This window comes from Rhinopithecus roxellana, chromosome 8, assembly GCF_007565055.1.
Source record: "Rhinopithecus roxellana isolate Shanxi Qingling chromosome 8, ASM756505v1, whole genome shotgun sequence".
Taxonomy (NCBI): Eukaryota; Metazoa; Chordata; class Mammalia; order Primates; family Cercopithecidae; genus Rhinopithecus; species Rhinopithecus roxellana.
In genome coordinates this window covers 41,117,693-41,132,475 of record NC_044556.1, presented here as the reverse complement: position 1 = coordinate 41,132,475, position 14,783 = coordinate 41,117,693, and the positions used below count along the sequence as shown (strand labels likewise).

General features: G+C 47.9%; 1 protein-coding gene across 1 annotated transcript; it reads right to left on the bottom strand.

The window, feature by feature from the left end:
- Positions 1-1,594: 1,594 nt before the first annotated feature.
- Positions 1,595-14,578, bottom strand: SSR2 (signal sequence receptor subunit 2). The gene is made up of 6 exons (XM_010368093.1): positions 14,505-14,578; positions 13,618-13,772; positions 11,898-11,996; positions 8,380-8,488; positions 4,947-5,024; positions 1,595-2,196 (listed from the first exon to the last, which is right to left on the bottom strand). The coding sequence occupies exons 1-6, from the start codon at positions 14,511-14,513 to the stop codon at positions 2,086-2,088; spliced, it is 561 nt and encodes a 186-aa protein (XP_010366395.1). The 5' UTR covers positions 14,514-14,578; the 3' UTR covers positions 1,595-2,085.
- Positions 14,579-14,783: the final 205 nt, after the last annotated feature.

Genomic DNA, 14,783 nt, shown 5'->3' with positions numbered 1-14,783 from the left:
TGGTGAAACCCTGTCTCTACTAAAAACACAAAAATTAGCCAGGTGTGGTGGTGTGCACCTCTAATCCCAGCTACTTGAGAAGCTGAGGCAGAAGAAATGCTTGAACTCAGGAGGCGGAGGTTGCAGTGAGCTTGACTGTACTCCATCCTGGGCAACAGAGCAAGACTCCATCTCAAAAAATTAAAAAAAAAAAAAAAAATACACCAGGCCCAGTGGCTCACACCTGTAATCCCAGCACTTTGGGAGGCTGAGGTGGGCAGATCATTTGAAGTCAGGAGTTCGAGACCAGCTTGACCTACATAGTGAAATCCCATCTCTACTAAAATACAAACATTAGCCAGGCGTGGTGGCAGATGCCTGTAATCCCAGCTACTCGGGAGGCCAAGGCAGGATAATCACTTGAACCCAGGAGGTGGAGGTTGCAGTGAACCAAGATCACAACACTGCATTGTAGCCTCGGCAACAGAGAGAGACTCCATCTCAAAAAAAAGAAAGTAGGCCGGGCGTGGTGGCTCAAGCCTGTAATCCCAGCACTTTGGGAGGCCGAGACGGGCGGATCACGAGGTCAGGAGATCGAGACCATCCTGGCGAACACGGTGAAACCCCGTCTCTACTAAAAATACAAAAAACTAGCCGGGCGAGGTGGCGGGCGCCTGTAGTCCCAGCTACTCCGGAGGCTGAGGCAGGAGAATGGTGTAAACGTGGGAGGCGGAGCTTGCAGTGAGCTGAGATCTGGCCACTGCACTCCAGCCTGGGAGACACAGCCAGACTCCGTCTCAAAAAAAAAAAAAAAAAAGAAAGAAAGTAAAATTAAAGCTCAAGAAAAGCTAGTTCTTTTTTTTTTTTTTTTTTTTTTTTTTTGAGACAGAGTCTCGCTCTGTCACCAGGCTGGAGTGCAGTGGCATGATCTCGGCTTACTGCAACCTCTGCCTCCTGGGTTCAAGCGATTCTCCTGCCTCAACCTCCTGAGGAGCTGGGACTACAGGCCTGTACCACTGTGCCCAGCTAATTTTTTGTATTTTTAGTAAAGACGGGGTTTCACCATGTTGGCCAGGATGGTCTCGATCTCCTTGTGATCCGCCCACCTCGGCCTCCCAAAGTGCTAGGATCACAGGCATGAGCCACCGCGCCTGGTCGAAAAGCTAGTTCTTAACGAGAAAGGGCTAGAGTCAGTCACGAGAGATGGCTTTTCAAGAACACTCAGTGGCCAGGCACCACCACTGAGTGACAGAGCGAGATTCCATCTCAAAAACAAACAAACATTGAGTCAATAAATCAGCTAAGATCTAAGGGGGTGAGAATAGCTGTTCCTCTGCAGACCATCTTTCCCCATCCTACATTCTCCAGCTGTGAGGAGGAGCTTCCTGGCAAGGAAGGTGTATGGCAATAGGTGGTGACTGATGAGAATAATCAGAGGAAAATAAGGAATGGAAGCAAAAGATTCAAAAGGGCAGATATCGCCACAGGAACAGGACCCACCCACAACCTGTACAGCAAGGCCAGAACTCAGCTCACTTGCCCAGGGGTCTGGGCATTCAAGGACTGAGTTCCAATAATCACCTGTGCTCACCCGGGGGCTAAGAAAACAGACAAGTCAATGTGGCATTTGTTTTTATTAGAAAACCCCTTAGTAAGCACTTCTCTAACCCAGAATAGACACTGGGTATCCTCCAAGAGTCCCATAGCTTTCATTTCATCTTCTACCCTCTTCTGAGAGTGGGGGCCAGGGGATGGGGGTGGTGTCAGGCAGTCTCAGAAATGCCCCTCCTAGACCCCTGAGAGAATTCACATTGCCAGCAATAAACCAACAGCACCTCAGTGGGGCATCAGAGGGCCCTCTAAGCTCAAGGCTATTGCCAAAGGCATTCCTGTTTATGGCTTCACATGGAACCAAGGAGGCTCTCACAGACTCCTAGGCCTGGTCCTTCACTATGGCTGAGAGCAGGGCAGGAACCAGGAGAAAGTGGCCAAGGGCTAAGAGAGAAGAGATTGCATTTAAGATACCCTCTGGAGTCTGGAAAGCACCTGGATTTCTTGGGAGAGGAGCCTGGATTTCTTGGGAGCGGAGGGCTGTGGAAGCCCCACTCAGTTCTTCTTCGTTTTGGGAGTGTCATATTTCCTCTTGCTGGAGTACCACAATAGCAGGGGGATGCCGATGGAGGGAAGGGTCATGACCCCAAAGGCTGCCCAGTCCAGCTGTGAAGGAAAACAAAGACCTTGCTTAGAAGTCTGGATTAGGACACAGGAGAAGCCAGGGAAAATATGAGTCCAATGAGAAAGGGAGCAGTCTAGTTCACATTTATTTTTGATACAAGGTCTTGCTCTGTTGCCCAGGCTGGAGTGGAGTGGCACGATCACGGCTCACTACAGCCTCGACCTCCTGGGCTCAGGTGATCCTCCCACTTCAGCCTCCTGAGTAGCTAGGATCACAGGGGCGTACCACCACACCTGGCTAATTTTTAAAAATTTTTTGTAGAGGCAAAATATCACTATGTTGCCCAAGTTGGTCTTGAATTCCTGGGCTCAAGTGATCCTCCTGCCTTGACCTCCCAAAGTGCTGGAATTACAGGTATGAGCCACAACACCCAGCCTAAATTTTCTTAGTTTTTAATTTTTTTTTTTAGAGATAGGGTCTCACTCTGTTGCTCAGATTAGAGAGTAGTGGTGCAATCACAGCTCACTGCAGCCTCAAACTCCTGGGCTCAAGCAATCCTCCAGCCACCTAAGAAGCAGAGATTACAGGTGCATACCACCAGGCCTAACTCAGCACAAATTTTAAGCAGAACTTTGGCCAGGAAGGTTCCTCTCTGACCAATCCCGATATAGAATGGCTCTCTAGCCGGGCGTGGTGGCTCAAGCCTGTAATCCCAGCACTTTGGGAGGCCGAGGCGGGCGGATCACGAGGTCAGGAGATCGAGACCATCCCGGCTAACACGGTGAAACCCCGTCTCTACTAAAAATACAAAAAACTAGCCGGGCGAGGTGGCGGGCGCCTGTAGTCCCTGCTACTCTGGAGGCTGAGGCAGGAGAATGGCCTAAACCCGGGAGGCGGAGCTTGCAGTGAGCTGAGATCCGGCCACTGCACTCCACTACAGCCCGGGCGACAGAGCAAGACTCCGTCTCAAAAAAAAAAAAAAAAAAAAAAAAAATACAAAAAACTTCGAGACCATCCTGCCTAACACGGTGAAACCCCGTCTCCACTAAAAAATAAAATACAAAAAACTAGCCAGGCGAGGTGGCGGGCGCCTATAGTCCCAGCTACTCAGGAGGCTGAGGCAGGAGAATGGCGTGAACCCGGGAGGCGGAGCTTGCAGTGAGCTGAGATCCGGCCACTGCACTCCAGCCTGGGCGACAGAGTGAGACTCCGTCTCAAAAAAAAAAAAAAAAAAGAATGGCTCTCTAAAGACCAATCTTTCAAGCTGTGAAACCAAAGGACTCACCTGACCCAATACAGACTGGAAGAGAAGCTTCTGCTCCAGATAATCTTTGAGAATGGAGATACCCTGGTCTTGCCCCTGACAGTCAAGCCTCCTATGATCTAATTGTTTACACTTCAGGCCCCTTCTTTTCCATTCCTCCACCTCATATTCTGCCCTTCAGCCTTGATAAATTACTTGCCATTCCTGAATCACACCACACTTTTCTCAATCTCAGCTGGTCTCTCTCCTGCCCTTCCTTACCTCCTCCAGAAAGTCCCGTCTCGTTAGATGTTCCTGCTGCATGCTCCTCTAGCACCTGGCATATAACCTCTATCATAGCATTTTCCCCATTTACTTTTACTTTTTTTTTTTTTTTTTAAGACAGTGTTTCGCTCTTGTCGTCCAGGCTGGAGTGCAGTGGCTCGATCTTGGCTCACTGCAACCTCCGCTTCCCAGGCTCAAGCAATTCCCTTGCCTCAGCCTCCCCATTTACCTATTTTGAGCCCTCTGTGAGCCTGTAAGATCTTGTTATTTTTAGAGACAGGGTTTTGCTCTGTCACCCAGGCTACAGTGCAGTGGTGTGATCACGGCTCACCGCAGCCTCAAACTCTTGGCCTCAAGTGGTCCTCTCGCCTCTGCCTCCCAAAGCACTGGGATTACAGGCATGAGCCATGGTGCCTAGCCAGCCTGTAAGTTTTTTTTTTTTTTTTTTTTTTTTTTTTTTTTTTTTTTTTTGAGGCGGAGTCTCGCTCTGTCGCCCGGACTGGAGTGCGGTGGCCAGATCTCAGCTCACTGCAAGCTCCGCCTCCCGGGTTTACGCCATTCTCCTGCCTCAGCCTCCCGAGTAGCTGGGACTACAGGCGCCCGCCACCTCGCCCAGCTAGTTTTTGTATTTTTAGTAGAGACGGGGTTTCACCGTGTTAGCCAGGATGGTCTCGATCTCCTGACCTCGTGATTCGCCCGTCTCGGCCTCCCAAAGTGCTGGGATTACAGGCTTGAGCCACCGCGCCCGGCCAGCCTGTAAGATTTTTAATGGAAGGAACTGTGTTTTATTCATCATTGTTTCCCCAAAGCAGAGAACAGAATGAGCACATAATTTGGAACATCATACTTATTCACTGAATGAATTCCATCATTCACTACTTCAGGCTAATCTTCAAAAAATTCTTTCTTAGACTAGACCACAACAAAGTTCCCACTTAACCTACCCAATGATCTATGACCCTCTGAATCTAACCAGATTTTTTTTAAAACCTCAAAATAGACCCAGAGTCTAAGATGGGTGTCTACTCAAAGATGGGACTCTACTCAAGTCAGTTTTATGGTTTTGGCAATTGTGATCTCATTGCCAAAAATCTCTGGACATGGCTAAATCAATCTATTTGATAAGTATCCATATCAGACACCAAAAAACAGACAGGGCAAGAACCAACCAACAAAACAAATCTATGGAAACCAAGAGGGTCCAGAACCAAAAGGGGATTCTCATACCAAGGGACTGATAAGAGAGAACACTAGAAAGCTTACAAAATGAGGGGAGAATCGCCTGTCAAACTCCCGCTGAGCCAGGATTCCTCCCTGTCCAGGTGCACTGGTAGAGCCAATCTGAAAAGAAGAAAAGAACGACATTAAGGCAAGTCTCCACCTCACCTAATCTGAGAAAGGGCGGTCCCAACCAACCCAGCTCTGTGCATTAGAGTCTTAGTTCCCAAAGGCTCAGGAGAACTTCAAGAAGATGAGGGAAAGCTTTTGGCTAGACAGAGTTGGATGATTCTCTCTTAGTGTGTTGTAAAGAGGAGTACCTAGGAGCCAGAAGACCTGAGAAATACCCCATGGTGAATGTACATTAAACAGGGTAGGCCATGCATGCAACTGAAATTAAAGCCAAATTCTTCTGTCTGAGCCTCAGACTCTGGAAAGAGTGAAGTTGCTCACCACCACTGGCCCCTCTACAGTGCAGGGTGTGCAATGGAATGACTTACCCTTGGTAATCATTTACTTATTCCTCCAGCAAAAATCCGCGACTTCAAAGGGTTAATGTGAGGCTCAAATGAAATAGCAAAAGTATATAATGAAGTATAAAGCCCTACCCAAATGTACATTATTAGAGGAGGGGTTGAGTCTGGCCCACATTCCTTTGTCTTGGAGAGGAGGCCAAGAGTCTGGAGCATACTTTTATTCCAAAGTGGCAGCTGAGCCTCTGATTTTATGTCTATTAACCCATCAACTACTAGGTAGAACCAAAGAGTCCTGAAGTTGGTTCTGAAAGCAGAAATGATACCAGATGTGAAAACATAGCTGGGTTTAGAATATGGTTCCATGTAGTTTATGAAAAACGAAAATGCAGAAGGTGCACTGAGTGTTAGTTCTTTTCATTCCATGGTTGACCGTGTTAAGTCCCTTCCCTACTGTGTACTAATTAGCCTACAGCCCTACTTGTATGGAGGATCATACATTTTAGCTTCATAAATTTATACATTTATTTGGCTTTATACGTTTATGACTTAAGCTTTTTGAGGCCTTGGACAGTATCTTAATCCTCTAGGTATTCCCAGAGTCTGGCACATTTCAGGAACTTCATAAATGTCTGTTGACCTTTACATCAATCAATCAAAAGATTGTTTACTACTGAGTTTATATCATATATGAGAAACAGAGAAATCTAAGACAGTCACTGGCCTCAGGGAGTTTATAATTAAATTGGGAGGTGGGGGTGGGGAGAGGGAACATCTATAAATAAGGAACTACTGAAGACAGTGATTAAATGTTCACGTGGCATAGACTATAAGTGCTATAGAAGTTTAGATGCAGTCAACATGTTTATGAAAGAATGAATAGTGGCCGGGTGCTGTGGCTCACGCCTGTAATTCCAGTACTCTGGGAGGCCAAGGCAGGCGGATCACAGGTCAGGAGTTTGAGACCACCCTGGCAAATATGGTGAAACCCCGTTTCTACTAAAAAAATAAAAAAGCAGCTGGGCGCGGTGGCACACACCTGTTGTCCCAGTTACTCGGGAGGCTGAGGCAAGAGAATCGCTTGAACCCGGGAAGTGGAGGTTGCAGTGAGCCAAGATTACACTACTGCACTCCAGCCTGGGCGACAGAGTGAGACTCTGTCTCAAAAAAAAAGAAAAAGAAAAAGAAAAGAATGAATAGCAAAGAGCAATATGAACTGAGGACAGAAAACAAGGAGACATAGCTCAAAGCTGGGTCTTGAGAAGGCTTCAGATATAATGGAGTGGAGGGGAAAGGATACTTCAAACAGAACAAAGGCACAGAGGAAAGAATAAGGACTGAGTTGGGGGAGAAGGTGTGGGAAGTAGCTTTGCCTAATAAGGATGTAGGGTCTGTACGGGCAGACTGGGAGAGAAGGCTGGAGGCAGAAAAGAGCTAGACTATTGGAGGGGGTGCAGTGAGAGGCAGAAAAGCTCAGCCCTGATGCCGCAAGCAGGAGCAATCTAAGCAAGGGAAGGAGAGAGTAACAGTGGAGACTGGGAAGAATCTGACAGCGGCAGAGAAGACAGATCAGAAAGGCAAGGACATCAGTAGGCAGCAAATGACACACTCCAGATGAAAAGGAAGGCAGAAGGAATGAAAAGGAGGGGAAGGGCATGGTACACCTCTTCCATCCATTTCAATCACTCTTGTCCAGAACTTTAATTTGAAACATACTTCCTTAGGACAATACCAAGTGTCTGGTTAATGTTATCTCCCTCAGAATTTAGTAGCTACTGTAGAAATTTTCTGTAAGAGGTTTTTGTTTTTACAATCTATACTTTTTGGATGGATATCCATCACCTTAAACATTTATCTTGGCCAGGCACGGTGGCTCACGCCTGTAATCCCAGCACTTTGGGAGGCCGAGGTGGGCGGATCATGAGGTCAGGAGATTGAGACCATCCTAGCTAACACGGTGAAACCCCATCTCTACTAAAAATACAAAAAATTAGCCGGGCGTGGTGGTGGGCGCCTCTAGTCCCAGCTACTTGGGAGGCTGAGGCAGGAGAATGGCGTGAACCCGGGAGGCGGAGCTTGCAGTGAGCCGAGATTGCGCCACTGCACTCCAGCCTGGGTGACAGAGCGAGACTCTGTCTCCAAAAAAAAAAAAAAAATTTATCTTTTTTTTTTTTTTTTTTCTGAGACAGGGTCTCACTGTGTCACCCAGGCTGGAATGCAGTGGCAATAAAATGGCTCACTGCAGCCTCAACCTCCCGGGCGTGAGCAATCCTCCCACCTCAGCCTCCTGAGTACCTGGGATCACAGAGGTGTGCACCATGCCCGGCTAATTATTTGAAATGGGGGTCTCACCATGCTGCCCAGGCTGGTCTCCAACTCCTGGACTCAAACAATCCACCCACCTCGGCCTCCCAAAGTACTGGGATTACAGGCATTAGCCACCATGTCTGGCCCCATTTATCTTTTCTTTATGATGGAAATGTTCAAATGCTTCTCATCTGGCTATTTTGAAGTATACATTAGATTACTGTTAACTATATTCATCCTACTGATCTATCGAACACTAGGTCTTATTCCTTCTATTTTTTTTTTTTTTTGAGATGGAGTCTCACTCTGTCACCCAGGTTGAAGTGCAGTGGTGTGATCTTGGCTCACAGCAACCCAGCAACCTCTGCCTCCTGGGTTCAAGTGATTCTCTTGCCCCAGCCTCCCAAGTAGCTGGGATTACAGGCGCCTGCCACCACGCCCAGCTAATTTTTGTATTTGTAGTAGAGATGGGGTTTTTCTATGTTGGCCAGGCTGGTCTCAAACTCCTAACCTTAGGTGATCTGCCCACCTCAGCCTCCAAAAATGCTAGATTAAGGCGTGAGCCACTGCGCCCAGCCCCAACTGTATTTTGGTACCTATTAATCAACCTCTCTTCATCTCCCTCTCACCCCCACCACAAGAGATTTTAAGGGAAGGCAGATCCAAACTCCATCCAGCTAAGGGTTTGGGCAACTCACCACAACGGGCCCATCCTCCTGGGCCAGGTAAGTAATTGTCGCCGAGGTGAAGTTGAAATAACCAGCCTTGAGAGGGCGCAGGACCACAGTGTGGGAGACATTGCTAGCACTGGCTCAAGAGTTAAGGAAGGGAAAGAGATGAAGCTAAGGTTGTAGCAGCCTTTCGACCTGTGGACCTGTGGACTAAACGCAACATTTACAAAACAGTTGCCAATACGTGCTGATCTCATGCAGGCAATACTCTGCAGGAATGAAAAAACATATGCTTCTTTTTAAAATTTACTTTTTTTTTTAAATATTAAAAAAAGAGAGAGATGGGGTCTCACTTTGTTGACCACGGTGGTCTCAAAATTTGGGCTCAAGTGATCCTCCCGTCTTGGTCTCCCAAAGTCCTGGGATTACAGGCATGAGCCACCACACGGGACCTAGGCTTCTTTTTTAAATCTAAAGTGTATGGTATTACAGGTTGTTTTTCCAGCTAAATTTTAAGGGGCCTATGTTATACTCAGTGCACTGGTTTTTGAAGTAAACTTCCAAACAAATATATGTTATGGATAAAAAACTATAGTCATTTGGTCAGGCATGGTAGCTCACACCTGTAATCCCAGCACCATGGGAGGCTAAGGTGGGTGGATCACCTGAGGTCAGAAGTTCGAGACCAGTCTGGCCAACATGGCAAAACCCCGTCTCTACTAAAAATACAAAAATAGCTGGGAGTGGCGGCAAGTGCCTGTAATCCCAGCTACTCTGGAGGCTGAGGTTAGAGAATCCTTGAACCAGGGAGCCAGAGGTTGCAGTGAGCCGAGATGTGCCACTGCATTCTAGCCTGGGTGACAAGAGCGAAACTCCATCTCAAAAAAAAAAAAAAAATTACACTAATTTGATCAGTGCTTCTTGGATGGTTAAAAGAAATTATAGTCACTTAAGCTCATAGAAAATCTTTTTTTTTTTTTTTTGAGACAGAGTCTTGCTCTGTCACTAGGCTGGAGTGCAGTGGCATGATCTCAGCTCACTGCAAGCTCCGCCTCCTGGGTTCACACCATTCTCCTGCCTCAGCCTCCTGAATAGCTGGGATTATGGGCACCCGCCACCAAACCTGGCTAATTTTTTTGTATTTTTAGCAGAGACGGGGTTTCATTGTGTGTTAGTCAGGATGGTCTTGATCTCCTGACCTCATGATCCACCCGCCTCAGCCTCCCAAAGTGCTGGGATTGCAGGCGTGAGCCACCCGCACCCAGCCAAGCTCACAGAAAATCTTTTGTTAACTATAATTGAAGGAAATTCTTGAAAATACAAAAAAAACCCACAAAACAAAAACAAATACAAAGACCACATTTACCCTCACCAAGAAACCTAAATGTATATATATTTATTATTGATACGATTTGGATCTGTGTCCCTGCCCAACTCTCATGTGGAATTGTAATCCCCAATGTTGGAGGAGGGGCCTGGTGGAAGGTGAATGGATCATGGGCGCAGATTTCTCCCTTGCCATTATCATGATGTGAGTTCTCACAAGATCTGGTTATTTAAGTGTGTAGCACCTCCCCACTTACTCTCTTCCTCCTGCTCCAGACACTTAAGAGGTGCCTGTTTCCCCTTTGTCTTCTACCCTTCTAAGTTTCCTGAGGCCTCCCCAGCCATGCTTGCTGTACAGCCTGCAGAACCGTGAACCAATTAAACCTCTTTTTTTTTTTTTTTTTTTTTTTTTTGGAGATGGAGCCTCGCCCTGTCTCCCGGGCTGGAGTGCAGTGGCCGGATCTCAGCTCACTGCAAGCTCCGCCTCCCGGGTTCGCGCCATTCTCCTGCCTCAGCCTCCCGAGTAGCTGGGACTACAGGCGCCCGCCACCTCGCCCGGCTAGTTTTTTGTATTTTTTAGTAGAGACGGAGTTTCACCATGTTAGCCAGGATGGTCTCGATCTCCTGACCTCGTGATCCACCCGTCTCGGCCTCCCAAAGTGCTGGGATTACAGGCTTGAGCCACCGCGCCCGGCCTTAAACCTCTTTTCTTTAAAATTACCCAGTCTCAGCTTGTTCTTCATAGCAACTGGAGAGCAGACTAATAAAATACAATTATTATTTGTTTAAGAGACCAGGTCTCGCTTTGTCACCAAGGCTGGAGTACAGCAGCACTATCATAGCTCACTGCAGGCTTGAACTCCCAAGCCCCAGCAATCCTCTCGACCTCCGCCTCCCAAGTAGCTGGGACTATAGGCATGTGCCACCACACCTGGCTTAAATATACTTTAATTGACAAGAAGAAAAATACCATCTAATTCAATACTCAGGAGATAATTGGTAGATTAGAATAAGAGACTTTAAAAGGTCACCCAGGTCCTTCATGCTAGCATCCCAGTAAATTTCTTTCTTTTTTTTTTTTAATTTTTTATTTTTGAGACAGAGTCTTGCTGTTGCCCAGGCTAGAGTGCAGTGGCGCGATCTCAGCTCACTGCAACCTCCACCTCCCAGGTTCAAGTGATTCTCCTACCTCAGGCTCCCGAGTAGCTGGGATTACAGGCGCCCGCCACTGTGCCCGGCTAATTTTTGTATTTTTAGTAGAGCCAGGGGTTTCACCATCTTGGCCAGGCTAGTCTCGAACTCCTGACCTCGTGATCCACCCACCTTGGCCTTCCAAAGTGCTGGGATTACAGGCGTGAGCCACCGTGCCTGGCCTGAATCTCTTTTAAAAGCACCTTAAATATCCTTGTCCAGACACAAACATCTTTATTAAGTGCCTATATCCTTCCAGTATAGTATGTTTCAGGGTTTTTTTTTTGGGTTTTTTTTTTTTTTTTTTGAGACAGAGTCTCACTCTGTCGCCCAGGCTAGAGTGCAGTGGCAGGATCTTGGCTCACTGCAACCTCTGCCTCCCAGGTTCAAGCAATTCTCCTGCCTCAGCCTCCCAAGTAGCTAGACTACAGGTGCATGCCACCACACCCAGCTAATTTTTGTATTTTTAGAAGAGACAGGGTTTTACCATGTTGGCCAGGCTGGTCTCAATCTCTCTTTTTTTTTTGAGACGGAGTCTTGCTCTGTCGCCCAGGCTGGAGTGCAGTGGTGTGATCTCGGCTCACTGCAAGCTCCACCTCCTGGGTTCATGCCATTCTCCTGCCTCAGCCTCCCGAGTAGCTGGGACTACAGGCACCTGCCACCACACCTGGCTAATTTTTTGTATTTTTAGTAGAGACGGGATTTCACCGTGTTAGCCAAGATGGTCTTGATCTCCTGACCTCGTGATCCGCCTGCCTCAGCCTCCCAAAGTGCTGGGATTACAGGCGTGAGCCACTGTACCCTGCTTGTTTCAGGGTCTTATAATCGGAACTTCAGGATCCTCCTTCTTCATGTCTACTCTAAATCATGCTCACACAATTTACACCAACCTCTCTTGCTCCATCTTATCCAGAGAGATGACAGGAGGACAGCCACACATATCCAGCCTATTTGAAGTACCCCCGCTGCTTTGCAGGCAAGGCTATCCCTGCCCCCCAACCCTTCATCACCAAGTAGCAAGAGGATACGGGGCAATCCGGTCCCATTTGACATTAAGCATTCCAGACACAATGCCAAAGTCTTCTGGAGGGAAGGAATCATCAGATAGTTCCACATCTAATGCAGCACTAGAAAATGGACGAAACAAAAAGGGTTAGTAAGTAATGGATATAAAATTAAAGCAGGCCGGGTGTGGTGGCTCACGCCTGTAATCCCAACACTTTTGGGAGGCTGAGGCGGGCGGATCACCTGAAGTCAGGAATTCGAGACCAGCCTGGCCAACATGGTGAAACTCTGTGTCTACTAAAAATACAAAAATTAGCCGGGCGTGGTGGTGTGTGCCTGTAATCCCAGGTACTTGGGAGGCTGAGGCAGAAGAACTGCTTGAACACTAGGAGGTGGAGGTTGCAGGGAGCTGAGATTGTGCCACTGTACTCCAGCTTGGGACAGAGTGAGACTCTGTCTCAAACAACAAAAAAAATCAAAGCAATAGTCCAGGCGCAGTGGTTCACGCCTATAATCCCAGCACTTTGGGAGGTCAAGGCCGGCTGATCTCTTGAGGTCAGGAGTTCAAGACCAGCCTGGCCAACATGGTGAAACCCCGTCTCTATTAAAAATACAAAAATTAACCAGGCGTGGTGGTATGCACCTGTAATCCCAGCTGCTTGGGAGGCTGAGGCAGGAGGATCACTTGAAGTTGGGAAGCAGAGGCTGCAGTGAGCCGAGACTACACCACTGCATTCCTGCTTGGGTGACAGAGTGAGATTCCATCTAAATAAATAATAATAATAAAATTAAATTAAAGCAATAAATAATCAAACCTGCCTGTTTCTCCAAAAAAATCAGAATTGCAAAAGAGAGATATGAGTAATATAGTAACTTGGTTCTGTTGCACTGAAGAATCCAGGTCAAGGACTGGATACTATTGCTCACAAGCACCAAAACAATCAAGTATCCAGGAGACAATAGGTCCAAGTTCATCCTTGCCTCAATTTTTCTTCATGTACATGCCTGTGTGTGTGGAGGGAGGGAGAAGAGGAACACAGTGAATACAGAGAAGAAAGTTAAAGGGAATAAAATGAAAGAAAGGCAACAAAAATGCTCTAGGCTAATGAAAGGAAAATGACACTTTTTTTTTTTTTGAGATGGAGTCTCTGTCTTGTGGCCGAAGCTGGAGTGCAGTGGCGCGATCTCAGCTCACTGCAACCTCCGCCTCCTGGGTTCAAGCGATTCTTTTGCCTCAGCCTCCCGAGTAGCTGGGACTACAGGTGCCTGCCACCACACCCGGCTAATTTTTGTATTTTTAGTAGTGACAGGGTTCTGCCATGTTGGCCAGGCTAGTCTCGAACTCCTGACCTCTGGTGATCCGCCTGCCTCAGCCTCCCAAAGTGCTGAGATTACATGTGTGAGCTACCATGCCTGGCTGGAAAATGACACTTTAAACCCCTGAGGTAACAAGGGATTGTGTATTTTTTGTGTCTTAATTTTCCCTCCTGGTTTTTCCACAATTCTTGCCACTTCCCTACTGTAAAATTCTTCCAACCCAGAATGTGAAAGACGGTTTCTTGTAGCTCAGGTAAGAATGTCCTCCTTTCCAAAAGTAGGTCCCAAGTATATTCATTCACTCAATATATCCGATGCTGGAAGTGTCCCAAAGAGAAATCAGTACCCAGCAATATGCTCCCTATTCCCATCTGAAAACTAAGAATCCAGAAATAGGCTTAATCTGTAACTCCAGGGCCTCCTTACCTTGAGCCGACATTGTAGATGTTGTACTGCAAGGTCAGGTCTCGTCCCTCCACGGCGTATCTGTTCAGCAGTGATTTGGAAGCCAAAAGCCTGGCTCCTTCCTCTGCTTGAGTGACAGCAAATAGAGCCAACGCCACAAACGCCAGCAGCCTCATCTTTAGAGAAAAAAGCAAAGTGAGTTATCAAACCAAGTATGTAAAATTCACCAAAATCCTCGACAGCGCTCCTGTAGAAAGCTCCTTTGATGCTACCCGAGCAGCAGCCCTTTCCACAGAGTAGTCTATAAGCTACCAGCGCAGACCCGTTCTCCAGACTCTCCTACCATCTTCACCCTGCAGCCCTCGAAAAATCGGTACAAGTACCAGTATATCTACTGCCCTCTTCCTGTCAGAAGCCCCGGGATGCTCACCCGCCGGTGGGGTCTTCTGAAGGGACACCATGTGGCCAGAGCAGGGCTTTCTTTGGGGTGCCTGATTTCGGCCGATCTTGGACCTGCAGGAGCCTGTTTGTAGCTTTCCCTCACACAGGAGTGCCCACAGCTGCAGCCTTCCCGCGGCTCCTGTCCTCCTTGGCCACAGCTCCACTGGGATCCCACCGCGGACTCTTGGGGTCCTTCTCACATCCCTGTACCCCACTCTCCAGTCCAGCCCCTGAGATCCCATTCGTCCTCGCCTGTCACATCCCTTTTTGGGTCCTTCGGGCAGGGGACGGGGGTCAGTCACCTCTGCCCACCCCCGCCCCCCGCCTCTTGTCTAGGTTACACATCCTCCAGCCAGCGCGTCCTCTGCCCTTCCCGCCTTCCCCGAGCTAACCCCCAGCCACGGGGTGATACGCGGACACGAGGCTCTCGCCTGTCCCGCTCGGACGCCCTAAGTCTCCAGACTCACCGTGGGCATCCCAAATGCCTTTCCGGAGCCACAAAGACAGGAAGAGAGCGTCAGCGTCGGAAAGACCGGAAATAAGCACTGGCCGGAAACCGTGGTGTTCCGCCCAATGCCTTGTGGGAGTTGTAGTTCTTAGAGAAGCCCCACCTTTCTCTTTGTAGTGCCCGCCTGCCTGAGAACCTGTGAGCGCTCCTGAGAGGTTTGTGCGTTCTCCACGTTTCTTATTCGGCCCTCTTTGGGGGGCTTTTCAGGTTGATTTTTCACTACTGTATGTGACCCGCA

Bases quoted from the DNA above. Each gene is read 5' to 3' on its own strand.
- SSR2 (XM_010368093.1), bottom strand. The intron at 11,997-13,617 runs GTAAGGAGGCCC...TCCATTTTCTAG, and splicing joins ATCTACAATGTCGGCTCAAG to TGCTGCATTAGATGTGGAAC. The intron at 2,197-4,946 runs GTAAGCTTTCTA...TTTCCTTCACAG, and splicing joins GGCGATTCTCCCCTCATTTT to CTGGACTGGGCAGCCTTTGG.